This window comes from Coffea arabica, chromosome 10e (assembly GCF_036785885.1).
Source record: "Coffea arabica cultivar ET-39 chromosome 10e, Coffea Arabica ET-39 HiFi, whole genome shotgun sequence".
In the NCBI taxonomy this organism is placed as follows: domain Eukaryota; kingdom Viridiplantae; phylum Streptophyta; class Magnoliopsida; order Gentianales; family Rubiaceae; genus Coffea; species Coffea arabica.
Genome location: NC_092328.1, coordinates 14996586 through 15012533, shown reverse-complemented (window position 1 = coordinate 15012533; position 15948 = coordinate 14996586). Strand labels below are relative to the sequence as shown.

General features: G+C 34.3%; 1 protein-coding gene and 2 long non-coding RNA genes across 4 annotated transcripts; 1 reads left to right on the top strand and 2 right to left on the bottom strand.

The window, feature by feature from the left end:
• Positions 1–356: 356 nt before the first annotated feature.
• LOC140015046 (uncharacterized) lies at positions 357–3086 on the bottom strand. Its single transcript, XR_011821808.1, has 3 exons — positions 2913–3086; positions 1341–1398; positions 357–534 (listed from the first exon to the last, which is right to left on the bottom strand). It is a non-coding gene; the product is annotated as an uncharacterized lncRNA (long non-coding RNA).
• A 2352-nt stretch (positions 3087–5438) lies between these two features.
• Positions 5439–11147, top strand: LOC113712240 (receptor homology region, transmembrane domain- and RING domain-containing protein 2-like). Of its 2 annotated transcripts, XM_027235569.2 has the most exons (4): positions 5445–5913; positions 6694–6927; positions 7998–8402; positions 10218–11147. In XM_027235569.2, exons 1-4 carry the CDS (start codon positions 5781–5783, stop codon positions 10796–10798), a joined length of 1353 nt encoding a protein of 450 aa, XP_027091370.1. In that variant the 5' UTR covers positions 5445–5780; the 3' UTR covers positions 10799–11147. The 2 variants fall into 2 exon arrangements, with proteins under 2 accessions (XP_071923340.1, XP_027091370.1); XM_072067239.1 differs by lacking the exon at positions 6694–6927 and having other exon boundaries at positions 5439–5913.
• Positions 11148–11511: 364 nt separating this feature from the next.
• Positions 11512–13603, bottom strand: LOC140015276 (uncharacterized). Its single transcript, XR_011821874.1, has 3 exons — positions 13356–13603; positions 12347–12410; positions 11512–11708 (listed from the first exon to the last, which is right to left on the bottom strand). It is a non-coding gene; the product is annotated as an uncharacterized lncRNA (long non-coding RNA).
• Positions 13604–15948: the final 2345 nt, after the last annotated feature.

The window sequence follows — 15948 nt, the reverse complement described above, 5'->3', positions numbered from 1 at the left end:
GCCTACGTAGGATTACTTTTAAACTAATCTTTGTTGGGAAAAAAAGTTTAAGAATTTAGTAACCTTTAATTTGAATTAATTGCATGTTTGGACCAACTTGTGGGGAGCGATCAATTTAGCACAAAAGCGTAACATTGAGGACCTAATTATTTCTCCCAAACAAATACTCACAAAACTATAAATGGTAAAACTTGTATAAATTAATACTCGATATGTGACAGCCCCACTTTCCCCAAAGGCAAACCAGAGGGGTCAGTGGACCGCCTGTTCAGCTCTCGCTAGGACTCACTACCATCCATAACAAGAATTACTTGAAATTTCTAAACTAATCAAAATAATATTCATTACACCTCAAAATAACATTTACATACCTCCAAAAGCTATTACATAGGTTCGCGTACAAAAGATTCATCATTCGGCGCCTATCTTAATTACAACCCAAAAATATATACACTACAGTCATTTCTACTAAAATAAAACTTAAAGTCTCTCAAACATTCTAACAGTATTCTTGAGCACTCTCGGATCCGAATCCTGTTAAGGAAAACAAAACGTGGGATGAGCTTACGCCCAGTGAGCATTCCAGGTAAACAGGCAAAATAAGAGAATAACACAATTTAACATGTAAACACGTTTTTCAAGTAATATAGGTTCAAGTAAATCGATACTCAACTATAAAAAATTTGGTAGTGGAGCAATTAATTGTAATAGGAATCCTTCAATGTAAAATACTTGATAAACAATAACATTCATGCGTGCATTCAATCATTAACATTCATACGTGCATTCAATCATTCGTTCAAGTAAATACAATGATGAATAATACTTTAAACATTAAAAAGATACGGGGCTCACATGGAGCAACATTCACCTTATAACTGCCAATAAACAATTCCCTACATTTTACCACCTTATAACCTCCGAACTCCCACCTTATGTCCTCCGAAAAATCAACAATCCCCTCATTTAACATTAAACATTAAACATTGCACTCAAGGCCTTTCAGCAAAGAGTTTTGAGCTTTGCACTTAACATTGGTAAGTTATAAACCCAAAGTTGTCCAGCTGATCCGACCTCGCAAATGGCAGGTCTTGGATAGGGTGCCAGCATAGGGTTAAACTCAGTTCAACCGATGCGATAAAGTACACATCGGCCTACATTCTTGCACATTTATCACTCATTCATGCAATGTGAACATGCGCTCTTAGCAAATTAACACGACAAGAAAATCACAACAGTCATTCATTTATTTGCATGTCATTCAAAGGAGAGCACTTAAGCAAAATAATAACATTTTTTCAAGTCGTGCATAATCAAATAACATGCATTGGAACACTCACCGACAAAGCAGAGCAAATCAAATGGTCCGACCAAGGTTCTCTTTTTCCACATCAAAACCTATATTCAAGCAAGTACGAAACTTTAAGATTCCAATTAGAGAAACTAAACAAAAGAAGGAATGATTGAGAGAGCTACTAGAGCGACTCGACTTCGAAGCGACAAATGACCCAAAAGAGATTTCAAAAGGACATAAGTTTTAAAACCTACGCAAAGGTGCGAGTTCAAGGAAGTCACCAATACACGTTAGGTTTATGATTCAAGCAAGGTTTGGCGCGAAAAGAATGTTTCTTGGATCAAAAACTAAGAACAATAATAAATACATGAAAAGGGTACAAATACTGGAAATTTTCCAGTTTTATGGTAGTGAAAAATAGCTAATTTTCGCTCCCTTTGAGTAATCGGTTTACGATCAAATCGACGCACAACTCTAGTATTATGTGTTGGCAAATAATACAAGCGATTTCAAGTCCAAACTATCACGAATTGAAGGTGAAACAAGGCACCCAAAAATCAGGAAATTCAACTCAAAAGCCAATCAAAACTCAAGTTTTCTTCAAATTAAATGCATGGTTTTCACTACAAATCAGTCCACAAGAGTTCTACTAAGTTTATAGCACAAGATTGAGCCAAACTTTCATCAAAACAAACCAAAAAGTGAAGATAAATAAACTCAAGAAAACCGGTCAGCATGCATACATTTGGAAACAGAATTTTCTCCAGTTTTGGGCGACATTGTTTGAAAAATCGTATCGCAATCTTCTTAAGCCCAAAATTTATAAACTTTATACCATTAGAAAATAGACTCAAAGGACTACAATTTTTCAGAATACATATTTGTAAGATTCTATCTATAAATCAATCAAATTCCAGTCTCAAATTGCTGCTTCATCAAGTAGAAAAACAAAGCAGGTGTGAAAATTCAGTCAAATTTGGAAAATCATAGATATTCATAGGAGTTGAGAAAAATTCTGAAATTTTCACAGTAGAATGCCCTCTGAATCTAGTTTCAAACGCAATAAGCAGAACTCAATTTGGATTTTTCTACACCAAGATATAATAGATTTACCAAGACTGCTCAGAGTCTCCTGCGCAAAAATTCCAACAACACTTCCTCTTATTTTCTTAACATTACTCCAATAAAACTACTACTTAAACACACATACATAACATGCACTTCTAGGGTAATGTTAAACCAAGTTCCTTGAGCACAAATCTCACCAAAACAACAGAAAAATCCTCACAAAATTGAGGCTAAAAATTCGGCCAGCCCAAGCATAAATTCCAACTTGTGGATGTTCAATTTTTACATCATGTGCACCAAGTTAACTAAGCTTACTTTAACCATGATTCTCATGCTAACACAACCAAGAAAACCTAAAGAAATCCTCACCTAATACACCTAACCATACATCAAACATATAGAAGGCATAAACATAAACACATGATCCAAGCTTCAAAACAATAACCCAAACTAAGCCATCAACAACCCAAATATCTAGGTTATCTAAGCACCTTAATTACATGCATACCCTACTAATTTAAAGCATTAAAATTCATGATTTAAGATTTACCTCAAGCTCCTCAAGCTTTGCAAGTTGCACCAAGAACTCCAAGAATCACCTCTCAAGTAGCAAGCCAAGGTTGGGTAGAATCTAGTTGAACTTCCTTTTGAATCTTGCACTAATTTTCCAAGAACTAGACATAGGGTTTGTGTGAAGTTTTTCCTCTCAAGAGGTTCAACCAAGAGCTCAAGACAAAAAGGCTAATGTTTTGTTAAATGGCAGAGTTTGCTTAAGAAGCTAATTGTCCAAGTCAAGGTGTTGTAGTGTGATGACACTTGGCCAAATTTCTACCTAACAAGTTTTTCCCAATTTCCTTCCAATCCTAGTAGTTTACTTAAGTTCTAACTTCATCCCAAAACAATTAAATTTCCTAGGGTTTATTAGACATAACAAAAATTAATTCTCTCATTTTCTTAAACTCATTTTTACTAAAGTTAAATAAAGTAAAGAAAATAAGGCCCCAAAAATGAATCATATCTTGAATACTTAAAATACTTAAAATAATTTAAATGCATATAAATGGATTAAAAATGGAAACATAAAACTTAAAATTCGGAGTTCTCACACGATAAATTAATAATCATGATTAAATAATAATTTTTTAATGCCAACTTGAGTTGACAATTAAAATTAATAATTTTGACAAATTAGCAAGATAATAATTTTTTTTTTGAAAATCTTACATAACCTTTTATTCCTATTCATATCATAAATTGACAATTCACAAATTACATGTCGTATATTCTTAAAATAGGAGTCTATCGCTATTTTTTTTTCCTAAGATTTAAATCTTCATGAATCTCATCCCTAATTTTTCTTAATGCATCTAAAATTCTTGGCTTGAATTCTCATATTGTAATGAAGAAATTATGAAGAGTTGTTGACACCTTAAGTGCTTCCTTCCACGTAACCGGCATTAAAACTACTGTATCATCCTCAACTTGTATTCCAAAGCTATTGTATCACCCTCAATTGTTCTAAGTCTTTTTGGTCTTTTGATAATAGAAAAATTATATAAGTTATGTACACACATTGAAGACATTAATAGAATTAAATTATATTTGTAAATCAAGAGATATAGATTGGTTTATATTTTTTTAGACTTTTAACCTCCTTTTATTAATAGAACAATTCATATTTTTATAAAATAAAACAAAACTTCAGTTACTTAAATGAGTATTTCTTTGAATTATAAGTACACTCGATGAATTAATAAATTATTTTAATTAATTAATATCTCTTTTAATTAAAAAATTTGTATGATTCTAAAATCATTAATTTATAAAGATTTTACTATAGGACGAGGAACCAATCACATCGTTTCAAGGATCAGGACGTGACTCACTAAGCAAAGTAGAATGAGAATTAATGAAAGACACATTGAGCCCACGGTTTCAAGTTTGTTCTCAGCTCCATGGTTTAGTCATACAGCCTTCAGTTTCTACCTACATCTCCACCAGCCTGCATTCCACAAAACTGGACCCACCATCCACTCTTTAAATCCATATCCAAAAAAAAAATGTTGTCCAAAAGTGACTAACTTTTTGAATATGAGGGGTTTTTTTGTTTTTTTGAAAATGATATGTGAATATATTGATGTTAATTACGAGCAAAGAATCAAGATGACGTTACAGTTAGTGTACATGAGGATCCACTTGCACCAACTTCAACATGTATTAAAAAGAAATTAATTACCAACTCCATCAATAAAAAAAAAAAAATTAAAAAGGGTCACCTTGATTTTTGTAAGAATCCTCTTACATCGTCTTGGTCCGGACGGTGAAGGTTAATTCTGGATCCGCATAAGAATATTTTATTATCAGCCAAAAGAATCTTCTTCATTTATGAAACATCTATCTTTGAACTGTATTTGTTTTTTTGTGTCCTATTGTATTGTTTGAGATAAGATGTTCACTAATTTTTTTCTCCTACTTCAACAAAAATTAATATTTTTATGATGCTTGACATAAAATTTTGATGAAATGAACATTTAATTAACGTGTGAAATTACTCCAAAATGACTACACTAGATACTAGTAGCATATAAACATGCTACACATAAAGTAATTATTAAAAAAACTGAAAAATATAACTTTTTAGCTTTAACATGTAACGATGGTATTAAAAGATGAAATATATATATATATACACATCTATATGTATGTATGTATGTATTTATGTATTTATATGATAAATTATGTCAGTAATTTTAATTGGTTTTACACCATTGAAAAATTTTTATATTTTTAAAATAACTTTTTGATTATGTGTCCTATACGCACAGAAAACATATTTATCATCCAATAATTGCCTAAACTTTTGCCTATAAAATTTAAAATTTTACAACAATGAGACATTGGGTCCGCCTCTCATTCTGTGTCCAAAACACAAGTAGCCTTTCAAAAATTTTTATTACTTGATAATTATTTTATCTAATCCAATAAGGCCATTTTTGTCATTTTGAAACGCTAATTGACACACCAGTAGTACATTAGCACAACTTTGCATTTATTTTAAAAATCGGGAACTCTCATGCCAATCAGGATAATCATTACAGCACAACAATGAGATCTTTAAAATATGCAGAAATTTTGGATTTTTTAAAATCTGTTTCCATTGAAAACTCAAACCCTCTCCCCAAAAAAAAAGAAAAGAAAAGAAAAGAGAATCCATTTTAGGAAAAAAATTCATACATTGAACTCCAATTCTTCACTTGTCAGTTATCATTTCCTCTGAGAAGAATGGAAGCTGATGTTTCTATTCCCAAATTAAAACCCTAGTTTTAAATTTGTCAACTCTCTCTCTCTCTCTCTATCTCTTCCTCTCCAGAGAATTGAAGAGTACTAGGGCTGAGATTTTTGTGGGGTTCTTGAGAAGATGATGAAGATGAATATCTGTGTGTTCTTTTGTGGGATTTTTGTATCTTTAATGGCTATCACAACTTCAGGGAACGTGGTTTTGATTGGGAAAAACGTTACTTTATCATTTGCTGACATTGAAGCTACTTTTGGTGAGCTTAAATTTGATTCATTTGATTGTCTTTTTGTTCATTTCGGCTGAATTTGTGTGCTGGTGTTTTATTTTTATTTTAATTTGGAAATCTGAATTCTGGTATTAGTGAATGCCGTTTGGTGGAATTTGGAATCTGGGTTTTGCTTAATTGTATCAATGGGAGCTTCTTTTGAAGTATGAATTGCTGAATTTTGATCGTTTTGTATCGGGGTAGCGATTCGATTAATTCACGCTAAGCTTTTCTTGAACTGCCTTTCATTTGGAAAAAAGGAAATAATCTTGATCTGAGCTTCAAACTGTAGATTTAAGTTGCAGAACGTGTGCATTTCTTGTGAACTTGACTGGAATTTGTGTAATCATTTGACAAGTGCCCTTGGACTGAAGATCATTTGAATCTTTTTTCTTTTGTGAATTACTCATTGCATAAAAAAGATGGTTGGGAAGATAAAATGTAGTTGGGGGACGATTTAAGGAAATGGTACAAAAACAACTTTTCTAATAATATATCCTACTTTTGGTTTCGGGTATAGGAATATATTCACATAAAAATTTGCTAACAAAACACTTTAAAAGATCTTTTCAAAGTTACGGTACAACGACTTCTTTCTTCTGGTGACAGCTCTAAATACTCTGAGCTGTTTCCCAAGCGTAAGATATATTTACTGCAAGAATTAAACAAGTTGTATAAGGCATGCCTTTATGTTTCCTTTTTCTCACTTTTTGCTGTTAACTTTTAAGCTCAGTGGCATCTGCTGATTTAGCTTGACTGCAATTGCAGCTCCATCAGTGAAAGCATCTGGGGAGGGTGGTACACTGTACATAGCACAGCCATTGGATGCATGCTTACCATTGACTAATAAGGTCGACGATACTGATAGGAATGGTACCATTTCCCCTTTTGTGTTGATTATTAGGGGAGGATGTAGCTTCGAGGACAAAGTAAGAAGCGCTCAAACTGCAGGTTTTAAAGCTGCCATTATCTATAACAGTGAAGACGATGAATTAGTTGCAAGTAATGTCATTTTCTCTCCATGGCTCTGACTTATTTAGTGTGTTATGTGTTCATACTTGTTTGGCAAAAAATCATCTGCCTGATTGATTTTAGTATGACTATATGACTTAGCAGTAGACAAAGAAGGAATTCTGTACTTTGAGATAAATAAATAGAGGTAAGCTGATATTTCTCATTTACTGGCGTCTGCTGAAAACTAAGTTAACCGTTTCTGGAACTGAGTACACCTTGAGGATTTTTTCCCCTTCTTGTTGCCGCTTGTCATCCAGTTTTCCATACTTGGGTGTGGTGTCATAAATGTCACCCTTTGTGTTGTTTTTTTTTTTTTTGCCATGTTTGAGGCAGGGTTTTATGGAACAAACTCTTTTGGTAATGTCTTACTAAGGCATTCCTTTTCTTGCGACGGTATAATTATAAAACCAAAATGTGAAAGATGGGATTGACTGTGAAGTTTCCCTCGTGCGTGTAAAGCATAGAATTATGCATGAGGTTATTGCCTTTGCCATGCATAGTTATCACAGAAGAGAAGAATTTGATGAGAGGGAAAAATTGTTTTTTCTTCTTTCTTGTCTAAGCAATGAGACAGTGACACATTGTGTCAGTTATGTATAGTTACATATCTAAAACTGCAGCTTAGTTGGTAGTAGGAGCTTCGGTTTAAGTTAATTGATGGTGCATCATTCTTAGCACATTGTAAGCAGTTAAATTTTGACGTGGCAAGATTCATTCAGAGAGAAATCCCTTAAGAAACCCTTGAGGGGGTCAAAGATTGGTATCCCAGTGATATTCCTGTTATGTTAAATCGTAATGACTTGAGTTTTAGGTCTTTATATTTGATTTTAAGCCCTTGGAGACAAGACTTAAAGTAGGTTGAAAATTATGTAAATGAAGTGAGTTTTTTCCTCCGAATTTCTTTTTCTTGAGTGGGCTAGACAGGCTCAGATACCCTAAGCCAGAAGGTCTTGGAAAGAGGGAAGCAAGTGTTATCTGAAATAGTTAGATGCCGATATAATATGCTTCTTACTTTCTTTTAAGAACAATTATCTAATGAAGTCATTTGAAAATTGCAGTGGCAGGAAGTTCAGCTGGTATAAAAATAAATGCTGTCTTTGTTGCAAAACGTTCGGGGGAAATTCTTTCAAAGTGTGCTGTTGTTGCTGGGACTGAAGTGTGGATAATACCAAGCTTTGAGAACTCAGCATGGTCAATTATGGCTATCTCTTTCATTTCATTACTTGCCATGTCTGCAGTTCTGGCAACATGTTTCTTTGTTCGGAGGCATCGCATCCGAAGGGAGCACTCTCGAACTTCTCAGGTCAGAGAGTTCCATGGAATGAGTAGCCGTCTTGTAAGAGCCATGCCCAGCTTAATATTTACAGCCGTTCTCGATGATAACTGTACTTCAACAACATGTGCTATATGTCTAGAAGATTATATTGTTGGAGAGAAGCTGAGAATTCTTCCATGCCACCACAGTAAGTGTAAATACAGTTTTTTAGGTCTTACATTTAGAGAAACAATCTTGGTGGCTTATTCTTTCAGCATTACTTTGGACATTATATAGTTGACAGAATGGTGCATCTCTTGCTTTTGTATATCTAAGTTTTGCAAGAACTGATTATCTATTTCTTTATTTTATCAAATTGTTCTCAACTAATGTGTTTATATTGTAATTCTTGTACTTGTTTAATGGATGCTGAACATCTTACATGTGAACTTGAATGGAAATCATCAGGTGTGTATATTTTGAATCAGTGGTAATTTTACATATTAAAGTTCCATGTTTAGAGCTTTGGATTTCTGTATTATTGTTCCCGGAACCTCATTCTATTTTTGGTTAAAAAAATATTTTCTCTGTATTTTGTTTGTACTTGTTTTTGGCTTAATGCATAATAATGATAATTTATGTGGCAGTCAAGATATCCCCTTTCAATCCTAATTTTAAAATCTCGTATTCAACAAACACCATGCATGGTGTTGGCAATTGCAGAATATGGTTGACTGTTGGAGTCCATTAAGAACAATATCTAACTTTATTTCCTTGGTACTTGTTTCTCATTATTTATTTTCCAACTATTGTGAAGTTCTTGTTCTAGCCTTTTGAGGTAATCCTGTTGCTATGATGAGATCATGATATATGATCTAAGCTCATTTGTTGATTTTTCAAAGCTGACGTTCTACTGTAGATCCAGACCCTTTAAAAGAAATGTAGCTGAAAGAACTAGGATGAATTAACTGGTTTTTTCAGTATACTTCAACTATTAATGAAGTTTCCCATATTCTTTTGTAATGTGTCTTTGAAGTTAATTTAGCATGAGCATAGAATAGTTGAACTTAGTCTAAGGAGATTCGTTGAAGTTGAAATCACTTGAGCATAGCATAGTTCTTAAAGCAAAAGAAAATGAACTGACCAAATGCATTATATCCCCATCTCATACCATAATACGAGAAAGATATAATAAGCGAGATAAAGTTTAGTTTAAATCTATTTAATAACAGTAATAATATTCTTCCATATTCTATCACTATAAGCATCGTATGTTTGATATTTCTATGGCTAAAAAAAAGTACATCTTCAATTCAATTTAGTTAATTAGGTTTCTTGCAAGTTAAGAAAATAAAATCAGCCAGATTGTATCTTGAAAGGGATAGGCTTTTGGCTTTAAATTTGTCAGTTGGTGGGACCTTTTTCACTGTTGCAGTTCCCCTAGTTTTTTGGACACGCCCCTACTTTGCAAAGAGCTGATTTGTTTCCTGAAAAGGTATGACCTTCTTATTAAACAATTAATGGCATTGATGGGTGCTTGTTACTTCAAATATAACTGCAATGCATGGAAGTTGCAGCATTTTTGCGGCCCTTTGAGTTATATCTACAGCCATAATGTAAATTCGTTGATGCTTTGGTTCCTATTCCCTTGTCTATTAAGCACCAAAGAAAAAGTATGAAATGTTTTCATATTTCATTTACAATTTGTTCCTGTAAATAGCACATTATGAGTGCATTTGCATTAAGAAGCCTGACCATATTTGGTGATTTTGGGTTTTTAGGGAGTCATTTTCGTTTTTGGTGTTTGCTGCTATGCCTTAGTTGTATATAGACCTCCTTTATAAATGAAGTTTTGGGTTCACTAACTAGATCATGGAATTGTAAGAATTCATGTCTAAGCTGTTTGCTGCCAGCTTCTCTTGGTATGTGTTTGTGTGTGAGATGATAGTGGTTGTGTCAATATTGTGTCTTGCAAAATACTACTACTCTTCATGGAATGATTGATTCTTGGAGCTTTTGACAGAATTCCATGCTATCTGTGTTGATGCTTGGCTTACATCATGGAGAACCTTCTGCCCTGTTTGCAAACGTGATGCAAGAACTAGCACTGGTGAACCCCCAGCCTCTGAATCTACACCCTTGCTTTCATCTACTCCGGCTTCTGTTTCGTCATCATCTATGTTGTCATCCGTTAGATCATCATTAGCTTCATCGTCAGCCATACGAATAGTACCTGCATCTTCTCGGTCCCCTTCAGTCTCCCGTCCCAATTCCATTTCTAGCTCCACGCCGTACAACCTGCAGTCGCTCCAGTCTTATAACCAATCTCCTCATCTCAGTGTGAGCAGAAGCTCTGTTGATCTCAGAAATGCTTCCTCTCAAAGATCTCATGCATCCTATTTGTTTTCATCTCACCATTCACTGGGTTATCCTTCTTTGTCACCCCTTAATTCACGATTTATGTCTCCCTATGTTCCTAGTCCAGGCAATGCCTCATCTAGTTACATTGGTTCATCTAGTCAGCAGCCGCATCCACTTCACTATAGTGAGTCAGCTGCTAGCTTTTCACCATATACTTCAGCTCACTCACTCCCAGAATGTTAAACTGAATTAATAGTTGATTGTGGAGAAAGTGAGCTACATGGGTTAGAAGTGTTCAGTATGGTGAAATTTGACCAAAGAGCATCACAAATCTTTGGGATGAGGGTTTAATGCGGCAAATTTTCTTGCAGATAACTCAGAAGGTGGACGGACTGAGCCTAGTTTGTACATTGTAGTCTAAAATGTAGTTTGGTTTTAGCCAACATTTTTGATAATTATACATCAGGATATGACAAAGCAATGGGTGTTACATGTTTGTATGATTCTCCTTTTTACCATGTTAGCGATGTTTGATATACCCTCCTTGCTGATAGCCCGAAGAGGCCAGATGTAAAATTCTGTTGTTCCAGTTTCTCCCTCTCTCTCTCTCTCTCTCTCTAGAATATAAGGAGTGGTTCCAGAATAGTCCATCCTGCTGTTATTATCCTACTCACAGCGCAGGGGTTTTTGGGGAAACAAGTTGGTCCTAATGTTTACTCTTACAGTTTTTGCTAAGGAACCGTTTGATGGAGTTAATAAGCCTTGGGGTACTTAGCATTTTTTAGCTCGTGGCTAATAGGGTAAAAGTAAATGCATTCCTCTTTTGTTGGAAACCTTGTGACGATCCCACCTGCCCCTAAGGCGTATCCTAGGATTTAGCGAGTCGCCTGCCCAACTCTTGTCAGGACTCACTCACGTTTAACTTGAGAAAAGAACTTACAATCATAGAAAAGAAATAAAACAACGATTTCAAGCTTAACATATACATTGATGCTCAAATCTAACTACAAGACTTATACACACTCAAATATATCAAGGTGTTTACAATCCAGGTGCAACCAACCCTGTCGAGCACTAGCGCGAATATAATTGTAAAATTCAAAAAAATTAGACTACGCTAATCTGTACAAGTCTCATACCTCGCTCGTATTCCCTGTATGGAAAACAAAACAAAAGAAATGAACTAAAAGCTCAGTGAGGTTTCATACACATAATCGAGCAATTAAATCCAAAACATTAATCATTTAATAGCAAATAATCCAGAAAACATTTAACATATAAAAGTAATAATAACCCACTCAATAAAAGGATACACGCTCACGAGGAGCCATTCATTCATTCGTTCGCCAACCATTTTCCTTATTCCTCCAACATTAGAAAACATTTGCAAGTGAAAACTCCTCCAATGTTTTTGACATTCATTCATTCATTTCATTTCCCGCCACTAGTCAATTCATTGGTCAGTCTCCACCAATCTTCGTGGTCATACTCGAGTATACCAAAACACTGTCCCAGGGTCACCAACCGTCCGACCGAGTCCGCTTCTGGCTCGAGTCGGCTGGCAACGAAGGGCAAGGGCCCAGTTTAGCCAAGAGGCTTACATTCATGCACAAGTAGCATTCAATCATTTAATCATTGAAAATTTCACGTTAACTTAGATCGAGTGCGATAAAGTACACACTCGCCCATCGAAAATTCGTTTAGCAACCCTTGGAAAGTATTTCACATTCAAATAAACATTCACAACAATCTACATAGGCATTAGAAGCACAACATACAAAGAACACTCACCAGTCTAAGCCAAAATAACGTCAAAAGTTTCCATCCAGATTATGCTCTTGATCACCGACAAACCCTAAGAATAACCAATCCCAAATTGAAGTGAGCAAATGTAATTTAAGATCCAATTAACTCTAAAATCAAATCTTACATCTTACTAATATTCATAAGGGTAAGTAATAGAAATTTGGGCAGCATGCCCTTTGTATTTAGTTATTTTTCAGCGATTTATGGCTTCATTATTTTCCTCAACTCAGCCCAAATTCACACATAAACAATCTTAATACAATAGCCCTTCACTAGATTCAATGTCATCCCAATACAAGGCAATTTCTAGCAATGCAACTATCAAAATCAAAGCTGGAAACTAGTATTAAAGAAGAATGTGTAAGTAGCAGGTTTGTCATCTTCCGGCGTTCTGGTCACAACTGATGCTACGCTTATCGGATTAGGATAAATTTTATGGCGTTTCGAAGCTAAAACAGAGACCTACATTTCTTATGAAGACATCAACACCCAATTCGTGCATTTTCAAGGCCAAAATGTGAAATCTCAGAGAAAACAGAAAGCTGCCCACGAAATAGGGCATTTGGCAGTCAAGGGTATTTTAGTCATTTCATACTCTACAGTGCTCCGATTGAGCTGAAAATTTACAGGCAGATAGTTAACTCCTTTCCCTACAACTTTCATGTTTTGACCTAAACCTGATTCGGCCTCTAACATGGACCAATATGCAGGTCAGAAACAGGGCAGATTCATCATTAATGCTGAAAATTTGATGTTTCAATGTTTAAAACTAACACTCATGCCTTGAATCATTACCCCAAGTCCCTATCCAAGCTCATAAACATTATATACTAGATAAAAAACCTTAATCACAACTGAAAATTACAAACCCTAGCTGAAAATTATAAGTTAATAAGCAAGACCATGAAATCTTTCATAAAATCCATCACTATCAAGCCATGTATTGCTTCAATTGCAAAATAAGAAAGAAAAAGAAAGGTTTCTAGTATAATACCTCAAAACCCCCAAAATAAGTTGTGATACAAGGACTTTCTTCCTCCCAAAAGTTGCACCAAGCTCACTTCCAAGCTTCCACAAAGATTAATCGAAGTGGATTCAAGTTTCACTTCACTTTTCTCAAGAATCAAGCAAGCTATCAAGATGGAATTTTTGGAAGTTTTTCTCTCTTTTCTTTCCCTAGAATTTCGGCCAAGGTGAAGGAAATGGAGAAGAAATGAAGCCAAGAGAAAGATAAGAAGATACGAAATTAATTTGGTCAAAGTTGGTTGGATCCTTGACACTTGTCAAGCCAAGATTTCCCTTCTTTGTTTTTTTTCTTTTCTTTCCTTTCCTTTGGTCAAAAATGGTGGCTTCTTTATAGGATATTTTAGGGGTGATTAGTTGAAATAAAAGCAAGGTGATTAAGGTAATAAAGTAATGTTCAAGTGGTGCACTCACTTGGTAGCAAACGGTGCACGTCGGTTCGAACCGTTTTTCCTTAACTCGCACGTACTTGTGTTTTTACATATGGTTCACTAGCTTATTATTATCACTTCTAACCACACACTTTTCCTTACCTAATACTCGTTCTTATCCACCAAATTGAGTACACACAGCTCACCAAGTGATCACACGGTCAAAATACGCGAAAACCCTAATTTACGCTAACTATAAAACTAAAGGTACAACTCTTGATTCTATGATTTATTGTAACTATTGAGAGAATAAATGAGTAGTAAAGATATTATAAAGTAATTTAATCAAAATAAAAGGGTATTTTAAGTAAATAAGAAGAATTTTGCGAGTCCTTACACTTTTGTGAGTGTTCTTTGTATGTTGTACTTCTAATGCCTATGTAGATTGTTGTGAATGTTTGATTGAATGTTAAATGTTTTCAATGATTGTTAGATTGGTAGAGCACTGGCCTGGCGGGAAATGAAATCAATGAATGTATGTCAAGCATTGGAGGAATTTTCACTTGCAAGTATTTTTCTAATAATTGGAGGGATAAGGAAAATGGTTGGCGAACGAATGAACGAATGGCTTCATGTGAGCATGTATTCTTTTAATGAGTGTGTTTTCATTGCTTTTATACTGTGAATGTTTTCTCGATATGTCCTTATTTCAATTGCTTGATTATGTGTATGGGAACCTTACTGGGCTTTTAGGTCATTCCTTTAGTTTTTATTTTTCTTACAGGGGATACGAGCGAGGCGTGAGACTTGTACAGGTTAGCGTAGTCTAGTTTTTGAATTTTTGCAATTGTACTCACGCTAGTGCTCAGTTAGGATTGAATGTATCTAGAATTCACAACTTTTGTTATATTTGGGATTGTATGAATTTTGGGATAAATATGAATGTAAGTACACGTTCCAAGTTTGGGAACTGTTATTTCACTTATTCTTGAGATTATATCTTATTTTATTTATTAAGAGTGAGCGAGTCCTGACGAGAGTTGGGCAGGCGACTCGCTAAACCCTAGGCACGCCCTAGGGGGAGGTGGGATCGTCACAGACCTTATTGCAAATTTTGACTTGTCCTGATGAACACATTCTCTAGAAAATTAAACGCATGCTGAAAAAGTCTTTGCTTTAGTGACTTAACTTCCATGATAACACTTCCCCAAAAAAACCATATGCCCATTTAAAACTTTTCTAAAACTATTACTTGAGACCCAAGCTAAAGTCATCTTGGACAGCATTGCAAATACTTCGCATGAAAAAATGAACACGTCTTACAGGTCCTCTTTCTACCTGCTGTTTGTCTACCTCTCCAACATTTTGACTAAATCTTATATACATTGATAGTGTATACACTATCATTATTGAATTCACGACATATATGCAAAAGTTGTGAATTATGGTAAGATTATTGAACCAAATGGTGTAGCCAAATTGGCTGGATTTTGCAAGATTCCTCTACTTTTCAATCTTTATACACCTTGTCGGTATTACGGGTTACTAATTTTAATGTAATTTCAAGTTATGTAGTTTTTCTTCTGATGGTTATTTCATAGGTAAGTAGTAGTTCTGATTCCCTTTTGTTATTGTGTATTGGATAGATGAATCAACATGTTGAAGCGATTGATGCTTAAATTCAATACTTCATATCAACCACTTAATTTGTATTTTAGTTGATTTTACTCTGTAGTTCTGATTAATATACTCTGGTTGATAAATAGGTAAATTTTGAGATTATTTTACTTAGCACAATGACTTATTAATCAATTTATATTGTTCACAATTAATCTGTGAGAACCCTGAAAATACACATATAAATATCAGTGCATATTTCATTTGCATTTTAATTCTTTAATAAATTTTAGCACTAAATCTAATTGTTTTTAAATAAGTACGTATAAATAAACGTTATGTGCAAAATAAAAGAATTGTGCGAAACTATTAAACTTCTTAGTTTTGTTACATTAAACTTATATTTCGATGGTAAATTATTTCATTGATTTAACAATTAATTTCTTTGAATTCTAGTATTGTAATTAATTGTTTTGAAATAAAGTGTAAAGATAATTTTTATGTAACAAATAATATGATGGTGCCCAATATTGAATTATTCGGTATTGCTATACTAAAGTAATAACTCTTGAGTTA

Excerpts from the sequence above, each read along its gene's own strand:
- LOC113712240 (XM_027235569.2), top strand. The coding sequence starts at position 5,781 with ATGATGAAGATGAATATCTGTGTGTTCTTTTGTGGGATTTTTGTATCT. Across the intron at positions 6,928-7,997 it reads AGACGATGAATTAGTTGCAA|TGGCAGGAAGTTCAGCTGGT; the intron begins GTAATGTCATTT and ends TGAAAATTGCAG. Across the intron at positions 8,403-10,217 it reads AATTCTTCCATGCCACCACA|AATTCCATGCTATCTGTGTT; the intron begins GTAAGTGTAAAT and ends AGCTTTTGACAG.